Source organism: Nelumbo nucifera, chromosome 1, assembly GCF_055504915.1.
Source record: "Nelumbo nucifera cultivar China Antique chromosome 1, China Antique-T2T, whole genome shotgun sequence".
In the NCBI taxonomy this organism is placed as follows: domain Eukaryota; kingdom Viridiplantae; phylum Streptophyta; class Magnoliopsida; order Proteales; family Nelumbonaceae; genus Nelumbo; species Nelumbo nucifera.
The window spans coordinates 9,210,024-9,232,308 of NC_142649.1; the positions used below are offsets into that span (position 1 = coordinate 9,210,024).

Consider the following 22,285-nt stretch of genomic DNA (forward strand, 5'->3'; position numbering starts at 1 on the left):
TGGGCTGAATGGTACAGGCCCACATGCCCCCTATATATTGTTACTATGTTGTCAAACCTTTCGGCCCACATTGCCCAATTCACAAGTGGCTTAGTATCCCCTTTGCTTTTTGTATCAAACATTTCCCAACTCCTATTGAAATTGAACTCTATAAATAGCAGCCCAGACTGCACCACCTTCTCATGCATCAAGTTCATCACCTTTCTCTCTCTATCATTCTCTTACCACTTATCACCACTCAACATTCAAGCAACCTCCCCCCCCCCCCCTTTCCCTTTCAAAAATGTTGAAGGTCTTGGTTTGTTTCCTTCTCTCATCACTTCTCTTCGTCTTACTTCACCCAATAACCGCAGCTACAAGCTATAATGTGGTCGACTTCGGGGCCAAACCTGACGGAAAAACTGACTCCACCCATGCATTCCTCGTTGCATGGGCAGGGGCTTGTGGCTCAGTTAGTCCAGCAACAGTCTATGTGCCACCGGGAAGTTATTTAGTCAGTCGTGCAGCCTTCAATGGCCAGTGCAAGAACACTGATATCACAATACGCATCGAAGGGACACTGGTGGCCCCATCAGACTACAATGTCCTCGGCAGCTCTGGATACTGGCTTACGTTTGATGGGGTCACTGGTGTTTCGATCTATGGAGGAACCCTTGATGGTCAAGGCTCCGGCTTGTGGAGTTGTAAAGCTTCTGGGAAGAGTTGCCCCACTGGAGCCAGGGTACGTTGATTTATAACAAATTATGACATCTAGCACTCTGCACTACTCTACACTCAATAGTCCAATTGAGTAATTAGAAACTTCATTTCAAAAGACTAGCTAATTTTTTTCTACTATTGATTCAGATTTCTCCAAACATATATACATATATTGACAACTTTACAATGTGCAGTCTCTGACGTTTATGAACTCAAAGAACATTGTGATCGACGGATTATCGTCGAAAAACAGCCAGTTGTATCACATTGTGATCGACAGCAGCAAGGATGTGAAGGTGAGAGGAGTGAAGGTCACGGCCCCAGGCAACAGCCCAAACACCGACGGCATTCATGTGCAATCGTCGACGGCAGTCACAATCCAGAGCTCCAACATCAAGACCGGAGACGATTGCATCTCAGTTGGCCCTGCTACAACCAACTTGTGGGTAGAAGGAATTGCATGCGGACCAGGACATGGCATCAGGTGAGAGAGAGAGAGAGAGAGAGAGATAATTATATGCACTCTGTACGTAGAGGGAGTGGATCATTTATTTGTTTGTTGGAAGTTAAGACATGGAGTTGGAGCTCATCAAGTAAGTAAAGTAATTTGTGTGCTTGCTGCAGCATTGGAAGCCTTGGCAAGGATGTAAATGAAGCAGGAGTACAGAATGTGACGGTTAAAACCGTTACATTTACCGGCACAGAGAATGGGCTGAGAATCAAATCATGGGCCAGACCAAGCAATGGATTTGTAAAAGGGGTCCTTTTTGAAGATGCCACCATGCAGAAATCCCAAAATCCCATCATAATTGACCAAAACTACTGCCCTCATAGTGAAGATTGCCCTGGTCAGGTAAGAAACTTCCTTTCTCAACCCGGCCGCAACATCTGGTTCTCAGAAATGGGCTTTGAAGTGTAACCCACGTCAACTGGAGCCCAAGAATTGGGCTTGGGCCACCATTATTTATATTGATCAATATAAAATGGGTTTGAACAGGTTTCAGGCGTAAAAATTAGTCAAGTGACGTACAAAAACATACACGGAACGTCAGCAACAGAAGTGGCGGTGAAGTTTGACTGTAGCTCTAAGGATCCATGCACTGGAATCATACTGGAAGATGTAAATCTCACCTATGACAACCAACCGGCAGAATCATCATGTACCAACGCTGACGGAACAACTTCTGGTTTAATTGAACCAACAAGCTGTCTGTAGGCCTACATACGTACATATAGGCATACATATCTCCTAGTGGTTATGTTATAAATGCAAGGATTATTGTGTACCATATTCTTTTGCAAATTAGAATGGAAATGCTAATTTAATATATTAAACATTCCTTTGCACTTTGTAGTTTATACTGTCAATCATATCTATATTATATAAAAAATACATAAATGTTACAAAAAAAACTTTAGACATATGTATAATATTAATTATCATATTAAATAAAAAGTATGTGATATATTAGAATTATTTTTATACAAAAATATAAAAAAAACATAGAAAATTTGAATATGTACACGTCTACAATTCTATATTTACACTACTATTAAAAATATAAATAAGATTGTGGAATTTTCTTTTGATTAAAATACTAATTTTTGAATTTAACCTCTATTTAATTGTGAGGTTTAAATTGTAAATTGAACTATTACTTTTCACTTCATTCAATTCACTCTATTTAAATCCTACATCTTTTTGATAAATGAATAGGAAAAAACACCAAAAAGATAAATTATTATAAAAAGAATAATCTAACCAAGCAAGCAGACCTATCAATGATACTTGAAACTTCATAACTTGATCTGATTATCATATATTTAAATGAGGTGTTTATGTAATCAAATTTGGATTTATAATATGCATCTAATTAATAAAAAATACATATTTATAGAAATTTCTAGATTCATTATTACTATCACTATTATCATCTAAAATTACCATGTGCAAAATATGTGCCTACTTACTAGTACGTAAAAAGGCCAAAATTAAACATACAAGTAATCATCAACATCATCCATGCGTTTTCCCAACTATATGGGGTTGGTGCTGAAATCATTTTTATTTAAAGCCATGTCCTCCCTTCTCTTTAAAGTCACATCCGATGTTAATTTTTTAGTGCTTAAATCATTTCATAGTAGTACCCATTTTCCTTTAGGTCTAGCCCTTTCCACTTTGTAACAAATCAATCCCTCTAACTATTGGTTGTCCTCTATGCACATGACCAAAGCCATATCCTCTCAATTCGCCTTACGGGACCTTAGGTTGGCCCACTATTTCTTGGGTGTTGATCTTTAGTGTGACTCTCAAGGGACGCATCTCTGCCAACATAAATATATCCAAGACCTCCTTGTACAGACTCAAATCCAAGATGCTAAACCTAGTAAGATGACCATGGCTACTTCTACCCGACTTGATTCTCATTCTGGTGAACTGCTAGCCGATCCTTCCTAGTATCAAAATGTTGTTGATGCTCTACAATATGTCACATTGACAAGACTCAACATATCCTTCATTGTTCACAAGGTTTTCCAATTCACGAAGTCTACCACTTCTCTTCATTGGTTTGTTAGTGAACACACCCTATGCTAAATTAAAGGCACTATTACACATGGGATTTTCTTCGGCCTTCTTTTGTATTAGTTTAGGCATACTTAGACACCAATTGGGCATGTTGTGAACCACCATTGTGAAGTCTCACAAGAAAATCACCATTGCGAGGTCCAACTCAGAGTTTGAATACAGATGTTTATTAGCTTCTACGACATTTGAGCTTCTTTGGATTTGCATGCTTCTACGTGAATTAGAGCTATGCACTTCCTGTAAAACCAACTATTTAGTGTGATAATCGCTCAGTTGCATACTTGCCAGTGAACCCAATTCAGCTTGCAAAAACAAAACACATAGAGCTTTATATTCACTTTGTTTTGAGAAGGTGGTTGTCGGTGTCTTCATTGTCAAACACATTTTTGGTATGAAGCAAATTGCTAACATACTCACTAAACCCTTACCAACCACTTGGTTTCATGATTTCTATACAAGAAAATTGGGGAGATGCCACGTAAGATAATGGATAACCATGCAAGGCCTGCACGCATCATAATAACCGGCCTAGCTACAAGGTAAGTTCACTTTCTTTAGAATTTATTTATATATAAACATTTTTTACAAATCGACTCTTATAACAATTGTGTTCTCTTTCTCTCTCTCTCTCTCTCTCTCTCTCTAAGCTCAGTCTTTGGTCATTTTTATTGTAAATAAATTGGTGTCTCTATCAAATGTATCCAAACTTTAGAAACTGCTTGAGTCAGGAGAGTCATATGACAATTCAGAACCTGGCTGATCTATATCCTATGCTTTTTGAAAGTACTTTTGGAGGGCTTGTGGAAGTTGTCCCAGAACAACTCCCTCGATGGTCATGAAAGTTCTCACCTGAAACTGCCAAGGGTTGGGATCCCCCTTGACAGTTCGTATAGCAAAAGAGACCCTAAGGAATAGTAAGCCTGAAATCTTTTTCTTATGTGAGATTAAGTGTAGCCTACTAAATTGTAGGTGTATGTGGGCTAGCCTTATTTTGGGAAGAAGATTTGAATTTGCAAGTGTTGTGTGTAGACAAGAATTTAATTCATACGAGAATTGAAAATCCAGAGGATGGTAGTCAATGGTGATGCACTTTCATTTACGAAGAACCAGAAAAGAGTAAAAGAAAATAGATTTTGGAAAGTTAGCAAGGGGGATAGGGTGAGAGTTTGGGAGGACCTTTTGATTCCTGGACTTGAAGGGTTCAGGCCAATGGGACCCATGAATGAAGGGGACCAAAATCTTAAGGTTGAGGATCTCATTGATCAAGAAAATAGATTTTGGAATAGAAGAAAAATCTTGAATACTTTCCCTCCATATATAGTTCAAAAAATTATGGACATTGACATTTCTTATACTATGGAAGGATAAACTAATTTGTGTGAGGAGCAAAAATGATACTCTTACTGTCAAATCACCATACTTCCTAGCCTTTCAACATCAAAGAATGGACCAAAAAATTTCTCTGCCATCTACCATGGATAGAATTGTTTGGAAACAAATATGGAATCTGCCTATTCATAGGTCAATAGTGGAGAAATCTCAATTTTGACAACAAAAAATGGGAAATTGTTAAAAGGCCAGGAAAAAGGTGAATCAGACTTTTTGGGACCCTCCAGATCGAGGATGGATGAAGATAAATACTTGATGGAGGTTCTTACAACATGCAGAGGGCTTCTTTTGGTTTTGTGGTTTGAGATGCAAATAATTATGGTTGGAGAGTTGGTTTTGGTCAGATTTCTACGTGTTCTCCCCTTGTGGCTGAAGCAAAAGCTCTTTTAGCAGCAACGTTTTTTTTTTTTTTTTTTTTTTTGCGTCTGAGAATGATCTAAATTCCATGATTTTTGAATCAGACTGCTGTTTTAATCGATAGTATTTTGGGTCCTCCAGAGCCCTGCTCATACTGAGATTCAATTCCTTTGTGAAGACATTAAAGCTTTGTCTACTGGAAAATCTTATAAGTTTTGTAAATGCCTCAGAGAAGCAAATGTTGTAGCCCATGCTACGGCAAAGGTTGGACTTACTAAAAGTTTCAGGTGTTGATTAGAAGTTCTTGTGTTTGTCTTCTATTTTAGTGTCGGTCGAGGGTGTTGTTTAGCTAGCTCCTTTCTTTTTTTTTTGTGTTGTTTCCCTCTTTGTCGTTTATTTTCTGTTTTCAGTTGTAGTTGTTTCCTTTCTGGCTCGTTAATGAATTGTTATTGAACCAAAAAAAAAAAATTGGTGTCTCACTACTCTTGTTTATTGAATGGAAAATATATTATGGAGTGATGATCAGCAAACAATAATATGTATATTAATTCAATTATATGTGACATACTATGGAAATGTGGAGACAAATCCCTTGTATACTAGATGTAAGGCCAAGATCAAATTTGTTGATAACATATTGTAAGATTCATCTTTAGGGTACAATATTAAAATATTTCACAACAAATGTCCCATGCTTTTATGTATCCCAAGGGAGCCACTCACCTAAAACACAATCAATAAGCGTAAACAAGGCAATAAATGCAAATTTCGCATCAAATAGTGCACTAAACCCTATCCAATATCTGTATACAGTTCAGATTTACAGTGCACACAAATGGGTATTATGTGAAAGCACTTCTATGAACAACTTATCTTAAAATTTTGTATAAAGTATAGCTATTTCTATGAACAACTTGATGTCAAAGCTAAGCCAGTAATTCCATCTGTGTTGACACAAGTCAATTGTGCTGGGTTCTCTCTGTAAGTAAGACCCACATCTTCTAGCTTTATATCTTTGCATGGATTGCTCACACTGCAGTCAAATTTCATAGCCACTTTTGTTGTTGATGTTCCCTGAATGTTTCTGTATGTGACTTGATTAATTTTGACACCAGAGCTCTGAGGGAAAAAATAAGGGAAAAAGATGAGAAGAGAGTTAAATCTACTGGATTCAAAAAGGAAGAAGAAAAAAAAAAGCATTTTCCAAGCCAAGAAACCTAGTAAAGCCCAACAGATTGAACATGCAGGTTTGGAACCTTGAGGCATCATCTAGCAAAGTAGCAATCATGGCCCAACCTATGTAGATTTGGGCCTGCCGTGATATGTATGGGCTTCGGTAGCGGTTTCAGGCCAACCCCTTGGAATCATAGATAGGAGGATTGAGAAATGGACTTCTAACTTTTACCTGACTGGGGCATCCTTTGGTGTTGGGACAATAATTTTGATCGATTATTATTGGGTATCTGACGTTCTTCATAATAGCATCCTGAAAAAGAACTTGTTTTGCAAATCCATTGCTGGGTCTGGCCCATGACTTGATCCTAAATCCATTCTGAGTTCCTGTGAACACTACATCTTTTACTGTTACATTCTTTACTCCTTCTTCTACAAGATCCTTGCCCAGACTCCCTATGCTGCAAAACGTACAGTTTAAGAAAAAAATAAGGCTCACCCATAAAATGAAGCCCAAATAGATAGCACAAGGCCCAAAACCTTGGAATCTTGAACTAAAATAACCCATGGCCCATCAGTTCATGGGCCTTCAGGGTAGTGTCACGCACCTTATCCCATGTCCCGGCCCACACTCAATGCTTTGGATCCATAAATTAGTGGCACCTGGGCCAATTGAGATGCAGTCATCGCCGGTTCTAATACTAGTATTTGTAATGGTGACCCCTGATGACATCTGCACATGAATGCCATCTGTGTTTGGGCTTTGATCAGGGGCAACCACTGTCACCTGTTGGACCGTAACATTCTCGCAACCGTTGATCACAATGTGAGAGTTCTTGCTGTTGATGGAAGTTAAGCCGTTGATCACTACATCCATTGCGTAGTTGAATGTAATTGACTGCAGGACCCACATCCCCATGGTTGTTAATTAAGATTTAAGAGTGTGTTAACGAAAAAAGTGAAGGGCAATTTTGTCATTTTATTGCATGTTAATTACACCACGTACGTACCCTGGCTGCAGCTGGGCAGTTCTTCTCGCAAGCCCAGAAGTTTGCTCCCTGCCCGTCGAGTGTTCCGCCATTAATGGACAACCCACTGACCTTGACAAACAAAAGCCAATTACCAGACCCACCAAGCTCTCGATAATCGGAAGGGGCGATCAGTGTCCCGTTCATTTCGATGGTGATTGCAGTATTACTACATGGCCCTCTGAAGACTGCCTTCTTGATCAAGAATTTCCCAGGAGGCACACTGATTGTGGCAGGAGTGACTGAGCTGCAAGCAGAGGCCCAGGCTTTCAGGAAAGATTGAGTCGAGTCGGTTTCTCCATTGGGGTCGGCCCCAAAGTCCACCACACTGTAATTGCCACTTGCTACTAAGGGGAAACAGATGCAGAGAAGTGAGAAAACAACCTTCATGGTCTTCTCCATTTTACAGAGAGGAGAGAGAGATGAGAGATGACAGTTGAGGCGGTTTGGGCTATCTATAGTGATTGGTAGTTGCAGCTTGAAGCAAGCTGATGAGCCTCGAATTTGACAACTAAGAAAGCATTTCCATTAAGGATCCATTGTTGCAGAAGTAGTCTTCCCCAACACTGCTGAGGTTTGCATGACATACAGATGATTGACTTTCCAAATTCATGCACTGGATGTCTTCATGTGACAGTCAAATGTATTACTTCATCAAGAGATCCAAAGTTGTCCTTGATGGAGTATCTTAGGCATTAAACCAGATATTACTCTATCTAAGTTGTGTAAACCAGATCACTAGATCGCCCAATGATTAACCCAGAGACTTGATGAAGTATCTTTTCTTTATTTCTTTCTTCTTCTTTTTTTCCTCATTCTATTTCTTAACCCTTCTTTTCTGTGTAAATTATCTCAACTCCTTAGCTAGGTCTGTTGCTTGCTCACACAACTGATGTTACTCTCCAAAAGTAATGCACTTCTCATCTAAACATAGTAGAAAATATATAGTAATGGGAAGACTGTGTTAGTCAAATTAAAAGAATCAACTAAGGAGAAATAGTGTATCGAGACTAAAAGATACGTCAGATACAGGGCGTATCGTATCAATACTTTGAACCTTGTGATATCTTTATTGTTAAAGTCTCTAATAATAAGTAGTACACCTTATGAAACGTAAAAAATTGAAAAATAAACAAATGTGATATCTTGAAGGTGAAAGGTTGAAATTTTGATTTAATATATATGCCATAAAATTTCTGAAATTAATGCACCTTAATTGGACTCTATTTTATACCATCATACCCTTTTAGGAGTTTTGCAAATGAAGATTTAGGACTTAGGACAGCCTTAACTGTAATCAACTAATGATGTGATTTACAAGGAACTTTGAGAAGCATGCATGCATATACACATTCTTTCCTAGCTAGTTAAGGGTTGATCATGCGAAGGAAAAGTGGTGGAAATACCATTATATTGATTGTTCAACCATGGTGTGGGGCCCATTACCCATGACATATTTAAGTTCTTCCAATTTGCCAAATAAGCAGATCAACCTTGATCAACTGCCAAGCCATTCACCTCTTTCTCTCATTAATTTTTTCTGTGCATTGTATGTAGTCATTACTATTAATAAACCTTCATAACTGTTATTCCAAGAAAACTGTTTCTTAATTGAGTAGTCCTACTTTGACAAATTAACCTAACTTACAGGATGGTTTTTCTGTGTCAACAGACGTTTTATGTCAAGTCATCAACTGATCCTGTTTCATTGAGATGGTATTCATGGATTGAAAGTTGCTTCAGCTTTCAATCTTTGGAACATGCCATCTCTGATAAGAGTATTAACCGTTTAATATGGCCATTTGCCATAAATCCTCGTATTAGACCCTGAAAACCGATACATATATATACGCATTAACACTTTGAACCTTGTCCTTTTTATGCACAGTATTTGTTGATAACATTAATTGCAGTGTTTCAACTGGATGATGACCACCACTAATTCTCATGGTTTTCATTGAAAATAATAACATTATCAGTGAGTGACAGAAGGGTGATAGGGTTTTATTGATTTAAATACATAAAGCTTAGTTTGGGAAAAGTGCTAAATAATTTTATGGATGAAGTTTGAAACTAGGTTTCAACTATGATACTGAAAACGCATGATACCAGAAAAACTTATAACCAATCAACCACTATCATAAAAGGGTAACCAATCAGGTGGTATTTATCAAAATTCACAAAAACTTTTTAATTATTCATCAAAGCCCTTCTCATATATCACGTCTTTCCAGCAGCATAAATTTTCCCTTTGGTGCTTATTGAAAAGAAGTCATGGCTTCACTGTTTAGGGTTTACTTCCTCCCTATTTAGTTAATTTATTTGGTAGTATAAAGAAAGGCTAAATTGTTTAATTTCTTACGAACTTGGGAGAGACATTTATTTATTCATTTGATATAAAAAATAAAATTTAATAAAAGAAAGGAATTTAGGGCGCTTAGAAGCGATAATACGATTATTTTATCAGGTTGACTTCCTCTTTATCCATGTGATATGTGCATATCAAATAAATGTTCCATTTGAAGGTCGCTCTGGGGCATTTTCGAAAAAAAAAGGTCGCTCTGGGGTTGGTCCAGGCCCACCGAAACCAGTTTGGGCCCATAGATCCCATGTTTGATTGAGTTTGAGAATCAAGCCTGAGAGTAGTTTTAAGCATGGTTTTTAAAAACGAACTGGTGACTGAACCGGTCAGGGGTCCGATTACCAATTTTAACGGTTTAATTGTTCGACTCGAACGATTGACTCGTTCTGATAAAAAAAAATAAAAAATTAAAAAATTGAAAAACGGTTAAAACCATTCGAATGGTTCGAACAGTTAACTGACCGATTCAGCGGTTTGCTGACCAAAATCAACGATTTTAGAGAAAAAAATGATTTTAAAGGAAAATAGAACCAGTCAGATGACCAGTTTCCAGTTTTTCTGGTCTGACCGTCCAGTCCAGTCCAATTTTAAAAACAGTAGTTTTAAGTACCCCAAGCTGAAGTGAAGCAAAGAAGGAGAATTAATACATATGAGGTAAAATAAATGATAATATTAAAATTACAGATAAAAATAATCTTGAAATCTATATTATTTATCATATGACAAGGTAGGCTTAAAATTTTCCATGACCTAAACCACAAACCTAACCCGTAAGTAGTAATTACCAAATAATCTCAATGTGGGCCTTGGGACCTTGTCCATTTAACCCACCATACTCAAATCCCTAAAACGGTTAAACCCAACACCCCATTGACACATTGACACGCCCTAGTTTTACGTTTTAACTGGGATGCAAAGACGCGTTTGCTGAATAGAAGAATTTCAACTATATTGGGCTTGGGTTCGGGTTCAGGCCCACTTAAAATTTAATAAATACTCAAACCAAAGTTGCATCTTCAGTTTCACCAGTAGGTGAGGGTGCAAGGCAGGGCTTAAAGTATCACGACTTGCCATACCTTATCATACAATCTAGTGCATATATATACACCTTAAAAAAAGAATGCTAAATAGGGGTGTCAATGACATTCGAAAAACCAATTTCAATTTCGAGATTCAACAAAGTCGAATTGAATTTGGACAATTTGAATGTCATAATCGTCTGAATTCGGATATCTTATTCATATCGTTTAAGTAATTGATGCATTATGAGATTCGTTTAAGTAATTGATGCATTATGAGATGCATATCGTTTAAGTAATTGATGCCTAACTGAGTAAACATTTACTAAGTTAGCTTCCGTCAATTCAACTTAATTTATATTTACAAAGATTGCATCAATGCAAGATTGTTGTATCTATCTATCTATTTATCTTAATTTGCATTTACTAAGTAAGCATTACAACGAGATTTCCAAATTTGTATTTGGTGAAACACGATCTGGCATTTCCCTACTGGAAGGTGGCTCGGATGACAAGTTGGCTAGTTTGTTGAGTCGACCTATAAAGAGACAGTGTCAGAGTGTCGGGGTTGCTTTACCCAGGATGGGCACTCCGATGCTTAAGTCAGCGAATTGGAGATTTTTGAGAGAGCTAAATGTAAGAGAGTTAGGGAGCTGCGAGAACTAAATTGCACATGTACCTTGTGAGATGCCCTGCGAGAACTAACTAGCTGGGATTCCATCATCTTGGCTAAGGCAAGTCGTCGCCTCCGAGGTGTCAATGTGTCGTTCAGCTATTCTGAGATGCCACGTGTCATGATGTTAGTGGAGGGTCAAATTTGCCCCCATCAATTGCCTCCCACTCCCAACCTGAGGTTAGCTCGGTGAAGGGAGTAGCTTGTTGTAAGTCCTTTGGCCCGAAAAGACTAGTTCGATGAACTTGTAGGCGTTGGTCCAGTTTGCCCCCCAGGTCGGAAGAGTCTAAGGGTTGAATGCAGCCTTACGCAGAACTTTGCCATCTTGATTGTCGGGGCACATGAGCGAACTCATCCGCTCGAGGAGAGGTGGAGCAAGCACCCCAAGGACATCTACCTTACTAAGAATGCAATCGTCAAGGAGTTCTGCAATTCGGCCTAATACCTTAAGAGCGAAATTCGTCATGTCGTCCTCAAGAGGGGCTTCTAACTGTGTGACGACCTCATCAAGTCACTCCACTTAGGTAGATTACAATGTCAATGAGAATGTGAAGCCGGCTCTTGAAGGAGTAGCCAACAATGTCAATGTGAAGCCTAAAACTGAGGTGGAGGTCGACTGTTAAGAAATCGGCCAAGTTTGCATGTCTGCCACGGTGCTGAAAGTGAACTAGTTTTCCTTTCCTCCATTTCTCTTTCCTTTTGTTTTTAGAAGGCGAACTAGTCTTCCTTTCCCCCGTTTCTCCTTCCTTTTTTTATGATGTACAATTTTACTTTTTGGAGTAACGAAATACACTTTTTCCTTTTGTCCACTTCACATACAATAATCTTCGAGAATCTTAGCTTCCCAAAAAATCTACTAAGTGTAGGTTCTCCTGAGGTGAACGTGAGCCGAGGCGAATAGGCATGGTAGGGTACGTCACCCGAACTACCTATGCGCTAATAAGGCATAAATACAATGTTCTCGAACTACCCATATGCTTAGAAGCGATTGGGTCTTATTCATAGTGGTGTTGAGGTTGTTAACATCTTGGCATTGGGGCCCTTAGGCTTAGAGTGACTTGTCTTCCACTCTTTAATGTACATCTAGTCGACGAGCGGTTTGACTAGTTCGCCGAAGCGAGTGGTCACTCATACATAGTAAATTTTCGATGTAGCAGATGCTTGACTTCCGATCCCATAGGTAGTACTTTCTTAGATTATCGATGTTCTAGGCACGAGGCATTTGGCTAAAAAGCGAGGTGGTATTTCCCCCCTTGTGATAGCATTTTTTATATGTGTCACTACTGGTGCTTGAACGGTGAATCGGTTACACGGCTACACTACATCAACCCCCAGAAATGCTGGCGTCTTCTCCTACAATAAGCCGCAGGGGGCTGAGCCTGCGGGGGCGGCTCTACTAATTGTAGACCGCCAGCTCACACAGGAGACTTAAAAGGCTCGACCTACAAGGGCAACCGCAGAGTCCATTGGCTACCAACTCCCACGGGAGCCGTGAAGAGCTCAACCTATAGAGGCGACCTCGCGAGTAGTGCTGGCGAGGCTTGTCTGGGCTGATTACTATTGAGTGTGAATTTAAAATGAGTTGAGAACCTGGCTTTGAAGTGTGAATCTAAGATGAGTTGAAGTCAGCATGGCGGCTCCACAGTCAGTTGGCCGTCAACTCCCACAGGAACAATGAAGTGCTTGACCTGCAAGAGCAACTCCACAGTTTGTTAGTCGTCAACTCCCGTGGGAACCATGGAGGGCTCGACTTGCGGGGGTGGCCTCATAGTTTATTGGTTTCCATGTCTCGTAGGAACCACAGAGGGCTCAACCTGTGGGGGTGGCCTCACAGTCACTGCTGGAACTTGTTTGGGCTGACAGCAGTGATGGTCGTTTTGACGACTATTCTGTTGATTATTCTGTTGGTCGTACTGCTACTGCTGGACCATGATGGACCGAGGTGGCGATGAATGTTGGGGTGGTGTTGGACGCCGAGGTGGTGATGGACGTTGGAATGGCATTGGATGCCGAGATGGCTGCGATGGAATGAAGGCTCCGAACCCATCCTCCCATGCACGCCTCAAATCATTTGCACTTCTAGCATCTGAAGTCCTCGGAGGTAGTGATGTACGTAGACTAGGCTTTATGCCTTATTCGGTTTACTCCGAAACATTCGGTTCAAGAACTGACTTCCGGAAGACCTGAGAGTGATGGGATGCATGAGGAGGAGGTCAGTGAGCACGTCTCCTAGGTCGCCACTTGGACCTTAGTTAGGTCGGCAAGTCCTTGTGGAGGCCGCTCCTCATATCGAGGTCCCTTGGACCGGTAACGACAAGGTACCACAAGTCGACGCTAAACGAGGTGCAGCTAGTCACCCTGTCGAGGTGCCCAAGTTGTGTATGAGGTTGCCAATTAGGATTCCATCATTTTGGCTAAGGCAAGTCATCGCCTTCAAGGTGTTGAGGTGTTGTCCAACTGTTCTGAGATGCCACGTGTCATGAACTTAGTGGAGGGCCAAATCTACTCTCATCAGAATTCAATTAGGACTTTCTTTTTTGAAGAAATTTAATAGGACTATAATATGAAGTATTTTATTAGATTAGGAAACTACATTGTAGGAGGCATAAGGATGTAAAGAAGTCTATATAAAGAGTAGTTAGGGCAAAGTTAGGGAAGTTTTGATTGATTTTCTCTTAAGTATTCAGTGAAGTATTGTTCTTCTTGTTTATTTCGGTTTTGGTTCTTTTCTTTGGAGCTTCTCTGAATATGACTTTTTTTTCCGAACTACATCAATAGTTAAATCAAACTCAAATATGACCTGATTCGATTTAATAAATATTCAAATTATTTAATGATTGCACAAGGACTTATATATATGAAAACAAAGCCTTCATTTTCATTTCCTTAGCAATGTAGGACTTGATGAAAGACTCAATGGTTGCACTAACTATTTAGTGTTATTCCAAGTCCCGCATTGTTCAAGAATGGGAATGAAAGCTTTGTCTTCATCTACAAAAGGATAGGTAACATAAACCAAATCAAGTGTAACAATTAAATGAGGCCCATACCTTATTTTTTATGCCATAGGACTAAAGCCTAGTCAAGCCCAATTTAATTTTGGCTTGTATATTTTTTTGTATGTATTACATTTACAAGTTATTTAATTTCAATAAAAATTTTAAATAATTATTTTTTTTACTTGATATCATGAGTCCAAGGTTATTTACATGTTAGGCTTAGAAAGACTGCAAAACCCTGTCTAGGCCCATGTAGGGCTGGGCTTGGGCTTGCAATCTAGGACCAGGGTGTGAGTAGAGCCATGCCCGGGCTTAACTTAAAGCCCTTACCATTGGTGCTAATCCCAGACCGGGCCCGACTCAGCCTGGCCCATGGCACCTTTAGGTAGCTCTAGCTTGGCTTAAATCCAACTTGACATTATACTAATCCGAGCCTAACCCAATTATATACAACTACACAAGCAACTTTTTACTGACTTAACCTAACTTAAATCTAACATACATGCACGATTCATACACAAAACTCCTATTTAAAGCTTTAAACTAGTGATGGTAAATTAGGCTCATGCAACTTTTTATTGCATTGTGCCTAATTGGCCCACTTGAGCCCAATTGACCGGTCCTAGTTTGACTTAAGTTTGGATCTAACCCGAGTATGTCAATTTTTAGTTCAAGCTAGGTTGGGTTAGAAGGATTGTGCTTGACCACATGCCCTAGGTTGGGTTAGAAGGATTGGGCCCAAAACCCCAAGCTTATATATATACACTATGTTGGCTTCAGAGCTAGCCTCTAGGTAGCTTTAGCCCCGGCTTAAACCCAACTTGAACTTAGCCTAACCCATGCATAACCCAACTATACACATGCAACCTTTTAGTGATAGTTCGACGTAAACTCAACATGCATATACAAAATCCTTATTTAAAAGGTTTAAATTAGTGATAATAAATAGGTTCATGCAATTTTTAGTATATTGAACCTAATAGGCCCACTTGAGCCCAATTGACCAACTAAAGCTTGACTTGGGCTTGGGCTCAATCTAAGTATGTCAAATTTTCACTTTATGCTAGGCTTAGGTTGGAAAGATTAGGTTTGACCTCAGGCCCAATTTGTGCTCAAGCCTTAAGTCCAATATTTAGGGTTTCAGCAATAGTTGACCTTAGCTTGGCCAACCCAATCTATACCCTACAAGGGACAAAACTCCTTTGTGCATATGGTGCATGGTACCATCTATCAAGCATTTCATTAATTGCGTGAAGCCAAACCATTTCCTAAACAAGTCATCAAAATTTAATTTATAAAACTTATTTAAAAATAATTTTATAATTCTAAGACCAAAAATATGACTTTCTTATTTATAGGAAGCTAAAATAGATGGAGAGAAGAGAGAGCCCATAGACAATTTCCCTTTAAAATCCCCCAAAAAAAATTGTATTCAAAAACAAAAAATTCAATAGGATATGATATATGAGTAAAACCATGGTTTTTAAAACCGAATCAGTCAGGGGTCCAGTTATCGGTTCGAACAGCCGGCCCGTTCTAACAAAAATAAAATAAAATAAAATAAAAAATTTGAAAAACATTCAAAATTGTTTGAATGGTTAACCGGCCATTTCGAAGGTTTGCTAACCGAAATCAATGGTTTTAAAGAAAAAAAAAACGGTTTTGAGAAAAAATGAAACCGATCAAGTCTCAATTTTTCCAGTCAGACTGTCCGGTCTGATCCGGTTTTAAAAATCATGAGTAAGACTATACTTGAAACCACTACACATAACCCAAAAATTAATGCTTGAGTTAGGATTGGACCTATTTAGTTCGACTGTAAATGTGCCAAAGGCTCCTTTTCAGTGTCACATAACAACATCCGTACGTCACATGTGTTCAACTACTTCCCTTTAAAAAGATTTGGATAAACAGCAAATGAATAATAATGGCCCATGCAGGGTCTCAAACCTGCGAGTATCATTAGCAAGGTAGCATTCGTAGTTAAAATGTAAGAAAGTAGAAAAAGCAAAAAGCATAAATAACAACTGACAATTTTATTAAAGACTTTTGGCACATGCAAGTGTCAAACTTGTGACATTCGCGTTATCAGCATAGCGCACTAACCAACTAAGCTAATAAACCATTTGGCAATACATTAGAAAGGTAGCATTCGTAATTAAAAGTAAGGAAGCAGAAAAGCGAAAAGCATAAATAATATTGACAATGTTTACCAAATAGACCATTTGGCAATACACTAGAAAGGTAGCAATGTAGCATTCGTAATTAAAAAGGTAAAGAAGTGAAAAAGCCAAAAGCATAAATAACATTGACAATGTTTTACCAAAAACTGTTGGCCCATGAAGGTCTCGAACCTGCGACCTTCGCATTACTACTGCAACGCTCTAACGAACTGAGTTAATAGGCCAGCTGGCAATTCATTAGAAGGGTAGCATTCGTAATTAAAAAAGTAAAGAAGTAGAAAAGTGAAATGCATAAATAATATTGACAATGTTCACGAAAGAATTTTGGCCCATGTAGGTCTCGAACATGTGACCTTCGCGTTATTAGCACGACGCTCTAACCAACTGAGCTAATAGGCCATTTAAATGCTTTAGAAAGATAAGAACAATAAGGAAGTAGAAAAGCGAAAACCATAAATGATATTCACAATGTTTAAGAACGATTTTGGCCCATGCAGGTCTCGAACCTGCGACCTTCGCGTTATTAGCACGACGCTCTAACCAACTGAGCTAATAGGCCATTTGATTGAAAAGATAGCATAATAATAAGGAAGTAGAAAAGCGAAAAGCATAAATGATATTCACAATGTTTACGTAAGAATTTTGGCCCATGCAGGTCTCGAACCTGCGACCTTCGCGTTATTAGCACGACGCTCTAACCAACTGAGCTAATAGGCCATTTATTTTTTTAATTAAATTTAAAGGGAATTTTCTAATAATCATCAACAATATTAGTCTAATCTTCCAATGTTTTAAAAGTTTATTTTATAAACAAAATCATTTTCCCTCGGTTGGATGGCCATTAGTTCAACCGTATGAATCAAATGAGTCAATTCATTGTATCATAATTACATATAGAAATATTGAAATATAAAAATGGGTAAAAAATACATTGAAAACTGAAAAAAAAAATATTACAAAAAAACAATTGAGCATATATATGATAATTCATCAGATTAAATAAAAATGAGTATAGCAAATAAAAAGTAGGGAAATCTCTTAAACTACCCTACTGTTTGCGAAATTGACTAATTGTACCCTTACTGTTTAACTATTGTCTTATAGTATTCTTAAGTTTTCTGACAATTAACTAGCCCTACCCTTGCTGTTAGCATCCGTTAATTTTCTATTAGAATCCGTACACACGTGACACTGTGATGTTTAAAATTTTTTAAAACCCAATATTACCCTCATCCCTTCTATAATGGCCCCCTTCTATGGCGGTCAGCTGCTTCTACTGCATCAACCCCATTTGGTGACAAAGAACAAGTCCCAGATCTACTGAAGAATAGGGCCGGTTGAAGTCAGTGACAAAGAGTTTGGTGGAAATCGTGGAATTGTTGGCAATTTTGAGACCCTACCAGAACGCCACCACTACTTGAGAGGTTTGCACGTAGTGACAGTGATGAAACAAGGGCGAAAGAGAGAGAGAGAGAGAGAGAGAGAGAGAGAGAGCAATTGGCAGAGAGGTCTGTCACTGTTGCAACCTGCAGTAGTGGTGAGAGGGAGAGAGAAAAATTGTTCATCATCCCTTCCCCGATCTCTCTCTCCTCTTCCCTCTCTCTTTCCCCTCTTCTTCTCTTTCTCCTTCTTCCTCTGCTTCTCCTTCCTCCATCTTCATCTCTATTCATCGTCTTCTTGACGGTGAACAAAGAACTACCACCAGCGTCATCATAGCTGAAAATGACGATGACCACTACTGTTGTTTGCTTGGAGACTGTTGTTTTGCTTGACGCAGGCAACAAGACCTTTGTTCTCTCTCCCTCTCGACACAACCATCATAGGTGATGGCGGCCACTGGTGAAGGTCTCCCTCCCTCTCTTTCTCTTTTTGCCCCCTTCGTTCTCTCTCTCTCCCCCCATTCCCTTTGTTCTTTCTCCCTCTCGCCCCTATTTCATCACCGTCGCTGCTGCAAGACCCCTCCACGTACTTGGATACAAACGACGACAGTGGCAAACCCCTCCCTTACCACTCGGATACAAAACAGGCGCTCGCTACAAGGGCATTCCACTAAACAATCAGAGGCTTATCTTTGTTGGAAAGCAGCTTGAGGATGGATGGAATCAACATTCAAAAGGAGTGTTGTCAGAGCTCTTCGGGCATTCCAATGGACAACGAGGGCATTCCATGATACCAGTGTTGTCGCTTCTTCGGTGCGAAACATTGGAGAGTGTGTGCTTGTTGTATTCATCACTAACAATCCCACCAAATCAGTAGAGGCTCATAATTGCTGGAAATCAGCGAGAGGTTGATCTTTGAAGTCCCCAGACAACCCGACATCTGAGGATTATTCATTGTAGCTCGATCCACAAGGATCCCCACAATTATTCTTGTGCAAGGGTTCAGTTCCGGTTTGGCGAAGTGGTCCATGGATGGGTGATAATTGGAGTGGCGTACATCGGTCAATGGGCACCTTCTAACGGCACTGCTAGGGGTGGCAACCAGTCAAGATTTTACCTTCTTACGACACCGCTAGGGATGGCAACGAGCCGAGCTTTTCACAAGCTGCTCGAGCTCGGCTCGTGAAAAGCTTGGCTCGGCTCGGTTTAAATCAAGCTTCAAGTCGAGCTCGAGCCCAATTCAGTGGTTCGATTGTGAAACAAGCCAAGCTCAAGCCTACTAGAGCTCGGCTCATGAGGCTCGCGAGCCAACTCAAGTATATATAGATATATATATATATTAAAATAAAATTATAGAAAATAATATATATAATAAAAATATTATAATTATTAATTATTATAATTCTTAAATTTTTAAATATCAAATAAAAATAGTTTTATATATAATTTTTTATTTTTATAAAATATTTTTTCTCAAAATTGAGCTCGAGCTTATGAATTTTTTACTTGAGCTGAGCTCGAGCTCAAGGTTCTAGCTCGAACCGAGCTCGAGTCGAGCTTGAGCCTCGTACTATTCGGCTTGGCTTGGCTCAAATCCACCCTTAGGTATCGCTGCAATAGGGTTTTTGACAAATGGATCTATCAAAATCACCACCACCGCCGCAACTTCCAACAACGGTGGTGGTTTCTTCCTCTACCCCCTTCTCGTCTTCGTTGTCGCTCTCCACCTCCCCTCTTCGCATATTAGGATTTTGCCAGAAAACCAACCCAATTAAGATAACCCTTTTACATAGTTTACCGGAAAAGGGATCAGACATCATCATCAAAACTGCTCATCAATTGGGTTTTATTTTGAAAATTGAGGAATAGTGGAATGCAAATTTGACATTTCGTTTCTTTTCGTTAGCAAATTTTGAAACAGTAAAGATAATACATAAACAATATGGGTATAATTAGTCAATTTCGCAAAGAATAGGGATAGTTTAAAAGATTTATCCTAAAAAGTATTTAATGAAAATGACTAAAAATAAATAAAAAAAAAGAAAGGGTTTAGATGGAAATTAGATTTTCGAGACTTAGATGAAAACTCCTAAAAATTAGAATACGAAGATATTAAAGAGGTTTAATGTGTAAGTGTGTAACTGCCGACCCACTAATCGGGTTGAATGATTTGACAGTTCAACCGGCTGGTCAATTTTTAACATAAGTCCACATTCCTGACTCGTAATGGATATACCAACCAAATAGGCTGCAATTGGGCAGGATTACTTAAAATCACTTCAGAAAAACGAAAAGAGTCGGATTAGGTTGGATCGAGTTGAAGAAATGATGGAGACCATTTGTTAGAGGCACTGGCAAGCCTACATAAATAAATAAATTAATTAAAAAAATAGCTAGGTTTTTATTTGATAGTTGATTTTGAGTTCAGCTCAATCTCAATAAAATCTCTAGGAAATTGTAGGTTATATGAGTCAAATGGGTTCAAAAGTAAGGTTTCTTATATTTGTTGGTCCTTGGCACAATCATCAACCCACTCAACTGCCCAGAATATCTCTCTCTGAAATGGGTCCAAGCAATCAGTGAAAATACAAGGGCATGTGTTTCTAAATCAAATGGTGGGTATTGAATTCAAATTGTTTCAGCTCTTCTAGCTTTGAAACGTGTTATCTTTGGGAAGAGTATTAACCATTGAAAATGAAACATATCATACGATAAGATGCGCTACTTATAACATATTGATACTTTGGACCTTGTCCTATTCATGTAATGCATAGTACCAGGTGCTCTCAAATCGTTCGCAACCATCCAATGACCATATAAGAACAGCCTTTTCTATATATTCCATTTCCTTATGTTGTACAATAAAAGGGAAGTGAAAAAGCAGAGCAACTCAAAGAGCAAATAGAAATTTTACGTGGTTCGGCCGTAATGCTTATGTCCACGAGAAAAGAGAAGAAATATATTATAACAACAATGAAGTATAAGTATGAGAAGATGTGTCAATTTGAAAAGATGTGCATCGACTAACTATGATAGCTGATTCATGCAAATTGTCCAATTTAAAAAGATGTTAACTAGGAAAAATCAATCAATTAGGAAAGAAAAAGATTTCGTTGGGGAAGATACATTGCAAAAGTAGAAATGTGTGTAAAAACAATCCGAGGATAGCAAGAAACTTTTTCTTAAGTTTGTGTGTTAAAATGGGTTTGTCAACAACAATGATAACAAGTAAATAATTCAACCAAGTAACAGAAAAACGTAAATAACAGTCACCACACAATAGCACACTAAAATTTTTACGTGGAAAACCCCAAAATTGGGGAAAAACCACAGGACATATGGTCTGTAAAAGTCTTCCACTAATTCAGAAATTAATGGGTACAATAGTCCTCTCTAGTTACAACTAGAGGCTTACAAACATCAAGGAAATAATCCTTGGCTCACAAATATAGTATTAACATCACCAAATACAAGATTGATACAATAAAAAGCAAATGTTTAGATCTCACCAAGTTCCTGTAAATCTGAACTGAGAAGAAGAAAAATGAAGAATCAATAAATCTGAACTGGAGTGGATTCTTAACTCCAACACTTAATCTCATGAAGAACAGACTTGGAACACCTCTAAGCTTGGCCTTGAATGGAGTAGAAAAACAAGTCTCTTCTTCTCTTCTTCACAAACTCAAAACCCAAAAAACCCTCGGTTCTTTGTTTTCTTCTCACTTTTCTCACTTTGGTGGTTATAGAAATTGATAGCTAAATCAGAAAAAGTGGGAGCCTTCTTGGCTTCCACAATACGACTCCTTTTGGGAGCATGAAAAGGTGGGATGGGCCCCTCATATGGGCTGGACCCACACCCAACAAATTCCTTCCCTTGTGCTGTAATCAACTATCAAAATTGTATAGACATCTATCCCAAAGAAATTTGACCATTTGAGGCTTCAACAGCTACTACTCAAGGGTGGTGCAGGAAATTTTCATGAAGGGGTCCAAAACCTAAAATGGACTAGGAAGGGGGGGCATAAATATAAATGGGCCCATAAGGGAGGCCAACCATTGGGTTAGGGATTGGGGAGGAGGGAAATTTACATTAAAATTTATGTTACTAATGGGAGATTTCTAGACCATAGGGGGGGGCAAATGGTAATTAATTAAATATTGTAATGATTAAAAGTACTATATTAATTAAAAATACTATTATTTTATAACTTTAGTATTTTAATTAAAAGCATTGTTAATACTATTAATTAATAAAATATTGTAATTATTTAATTACTATTAATCAATTAATAGTAAATTTGGTTAGTAGTTCTACAATTAATCAAAGAATAAATAACAATGGAATTAAATAATTATAGAGAAGAAAAGGAATGTAATTTTATTAACAGTATTAATAATTAACCTTATTTTATAGTACTTCCAATAATTGTAGTATTA

General features: G+C 38.5%; 2 protein-coding genes and 3 non-coding genes across 5 annotated transcripts; 1 reads left to right on the forward strand and 4 right to left on the reverse strand.

The window, feature by feature from the left end:
• Positions 1-283: 283 nt before the first annotated feature.
• On the forward strand, positions 284-1,991 carry LOC104591159 (polygalacturonase-like). Its single transcript, XM_088896454.1, has 4 exons — positions 284-721; positions 894-1,183; positions 1,324-1,552; positions 1,697-1,991. The coding sequence occupies exons 1-4, from the start codon at positions 284-286 to the stop codon at positions 1,913-1,915; spliced, it is 1,176 nt and encodes a 391-aa protein (XP_088752580.1). The 3' UTR covers positions 1,916-1,991.
• Positions 1,992-5,935: 3,944 nt separating this feature from the next.
• Positions 5,936-7,623, reverse strand: LOC104591117 (polygalacturonase-like). Its single transcript, XM_010249907.2, has 4 exons — positions 7,216-7,623; positions 6,814-7,103; positions 6,438-6,666; positions 5,936-6,151 (listed from the first exon to the last, which is right to left on the reverse strand). Exons 1-4 carry the CDS (start codon positions 7,621-7,623, stop codon positions 5,936-5,938), a joined length of 1,143 nt encoding a protein of 380 aa, XP_010248209.1.
• A 9,171-nt stretch (positions 7,624-16,794) lies between these two features.
• TRNAI-AAU (transfer RNA isoleucine (anticodon AAU)) lies at positions 16,795-16,868 on the reverse strand. The gene has a single exon. It is a non-coding gene; the product is annotated as a tRNA-Ile (tRNA).
• An 86-nt stretch (positions 16,869-16,954) lies between these two features.
• TRNAI-AAU (transfer RNA isoleucine (anticodon AAU)) lies at positions 16,955-17,028 on the reverse strand. Its single transcript has one exon. It is a non-coding gene; the product is annotated as a tRNA-Ile (tRNA).
• An 84-nt stretch (positions 17,029-17,112) lies between these two features.
• On the reverse strand, positions 17,113-17,186 carry TRNAI-AAU (transfer RNA isoleucine (anticodon AAU)). The gene has a single exon. It is a non-coding gene; the product is annotated as a tRNA-Ile (tRNA).
• Between the last annotated feature and the right edge of the window lie 5,099 nt (positions 17,187-22,285).

Excerpts from the sequence above, each read along its gene's own strand:
- LOC104591159 (XM_088896454.1), top strand. The coding sequence starts at position 284 with ATGTTGAAGGTCTTGGTTTGTTTCCTTCTCTCATCACTTCTCTTCGTC. Across the intron at positions 722-893 it reads GTTGCCCCACTGGAGCCAGG|TCTCTGACGTTTATGAACTC; the intron begins GTACGTTGATTT and ends TACAATGTGCAG. Across the intron at positions 1,184-1,323 it reads GGACCAGGACATGGCATCAG|CATTGGAAGCCTTGGCAAGG; the intron begins GTGAGAGAGAGA and ends TGCTTGCTGCAG.
- LOC104591117 (XM_010249907.2), bottom strand. The coding sequence starts at position 7,623 with ATGAAGGTTGTTTTCTCACTTCTCTGCATCTGTTTCCCCTTAGTAGCA. Across the intron at positions 7,104-7,215 it reads ACTGCCCAGCTGCAGCCAGG|TCAATTACATTCAACTACGC; the intron begins GTACGTACGTGG and ends TGGGTCCTGCAG. Across the intron at positions 6,667-6,813 it reads GGGCCGGGACATGGGATAAG|CATAGGGAGTCTGGGCAAGG; the intron begins GTGCGTGACACT and ends TACGTTTTGCAG.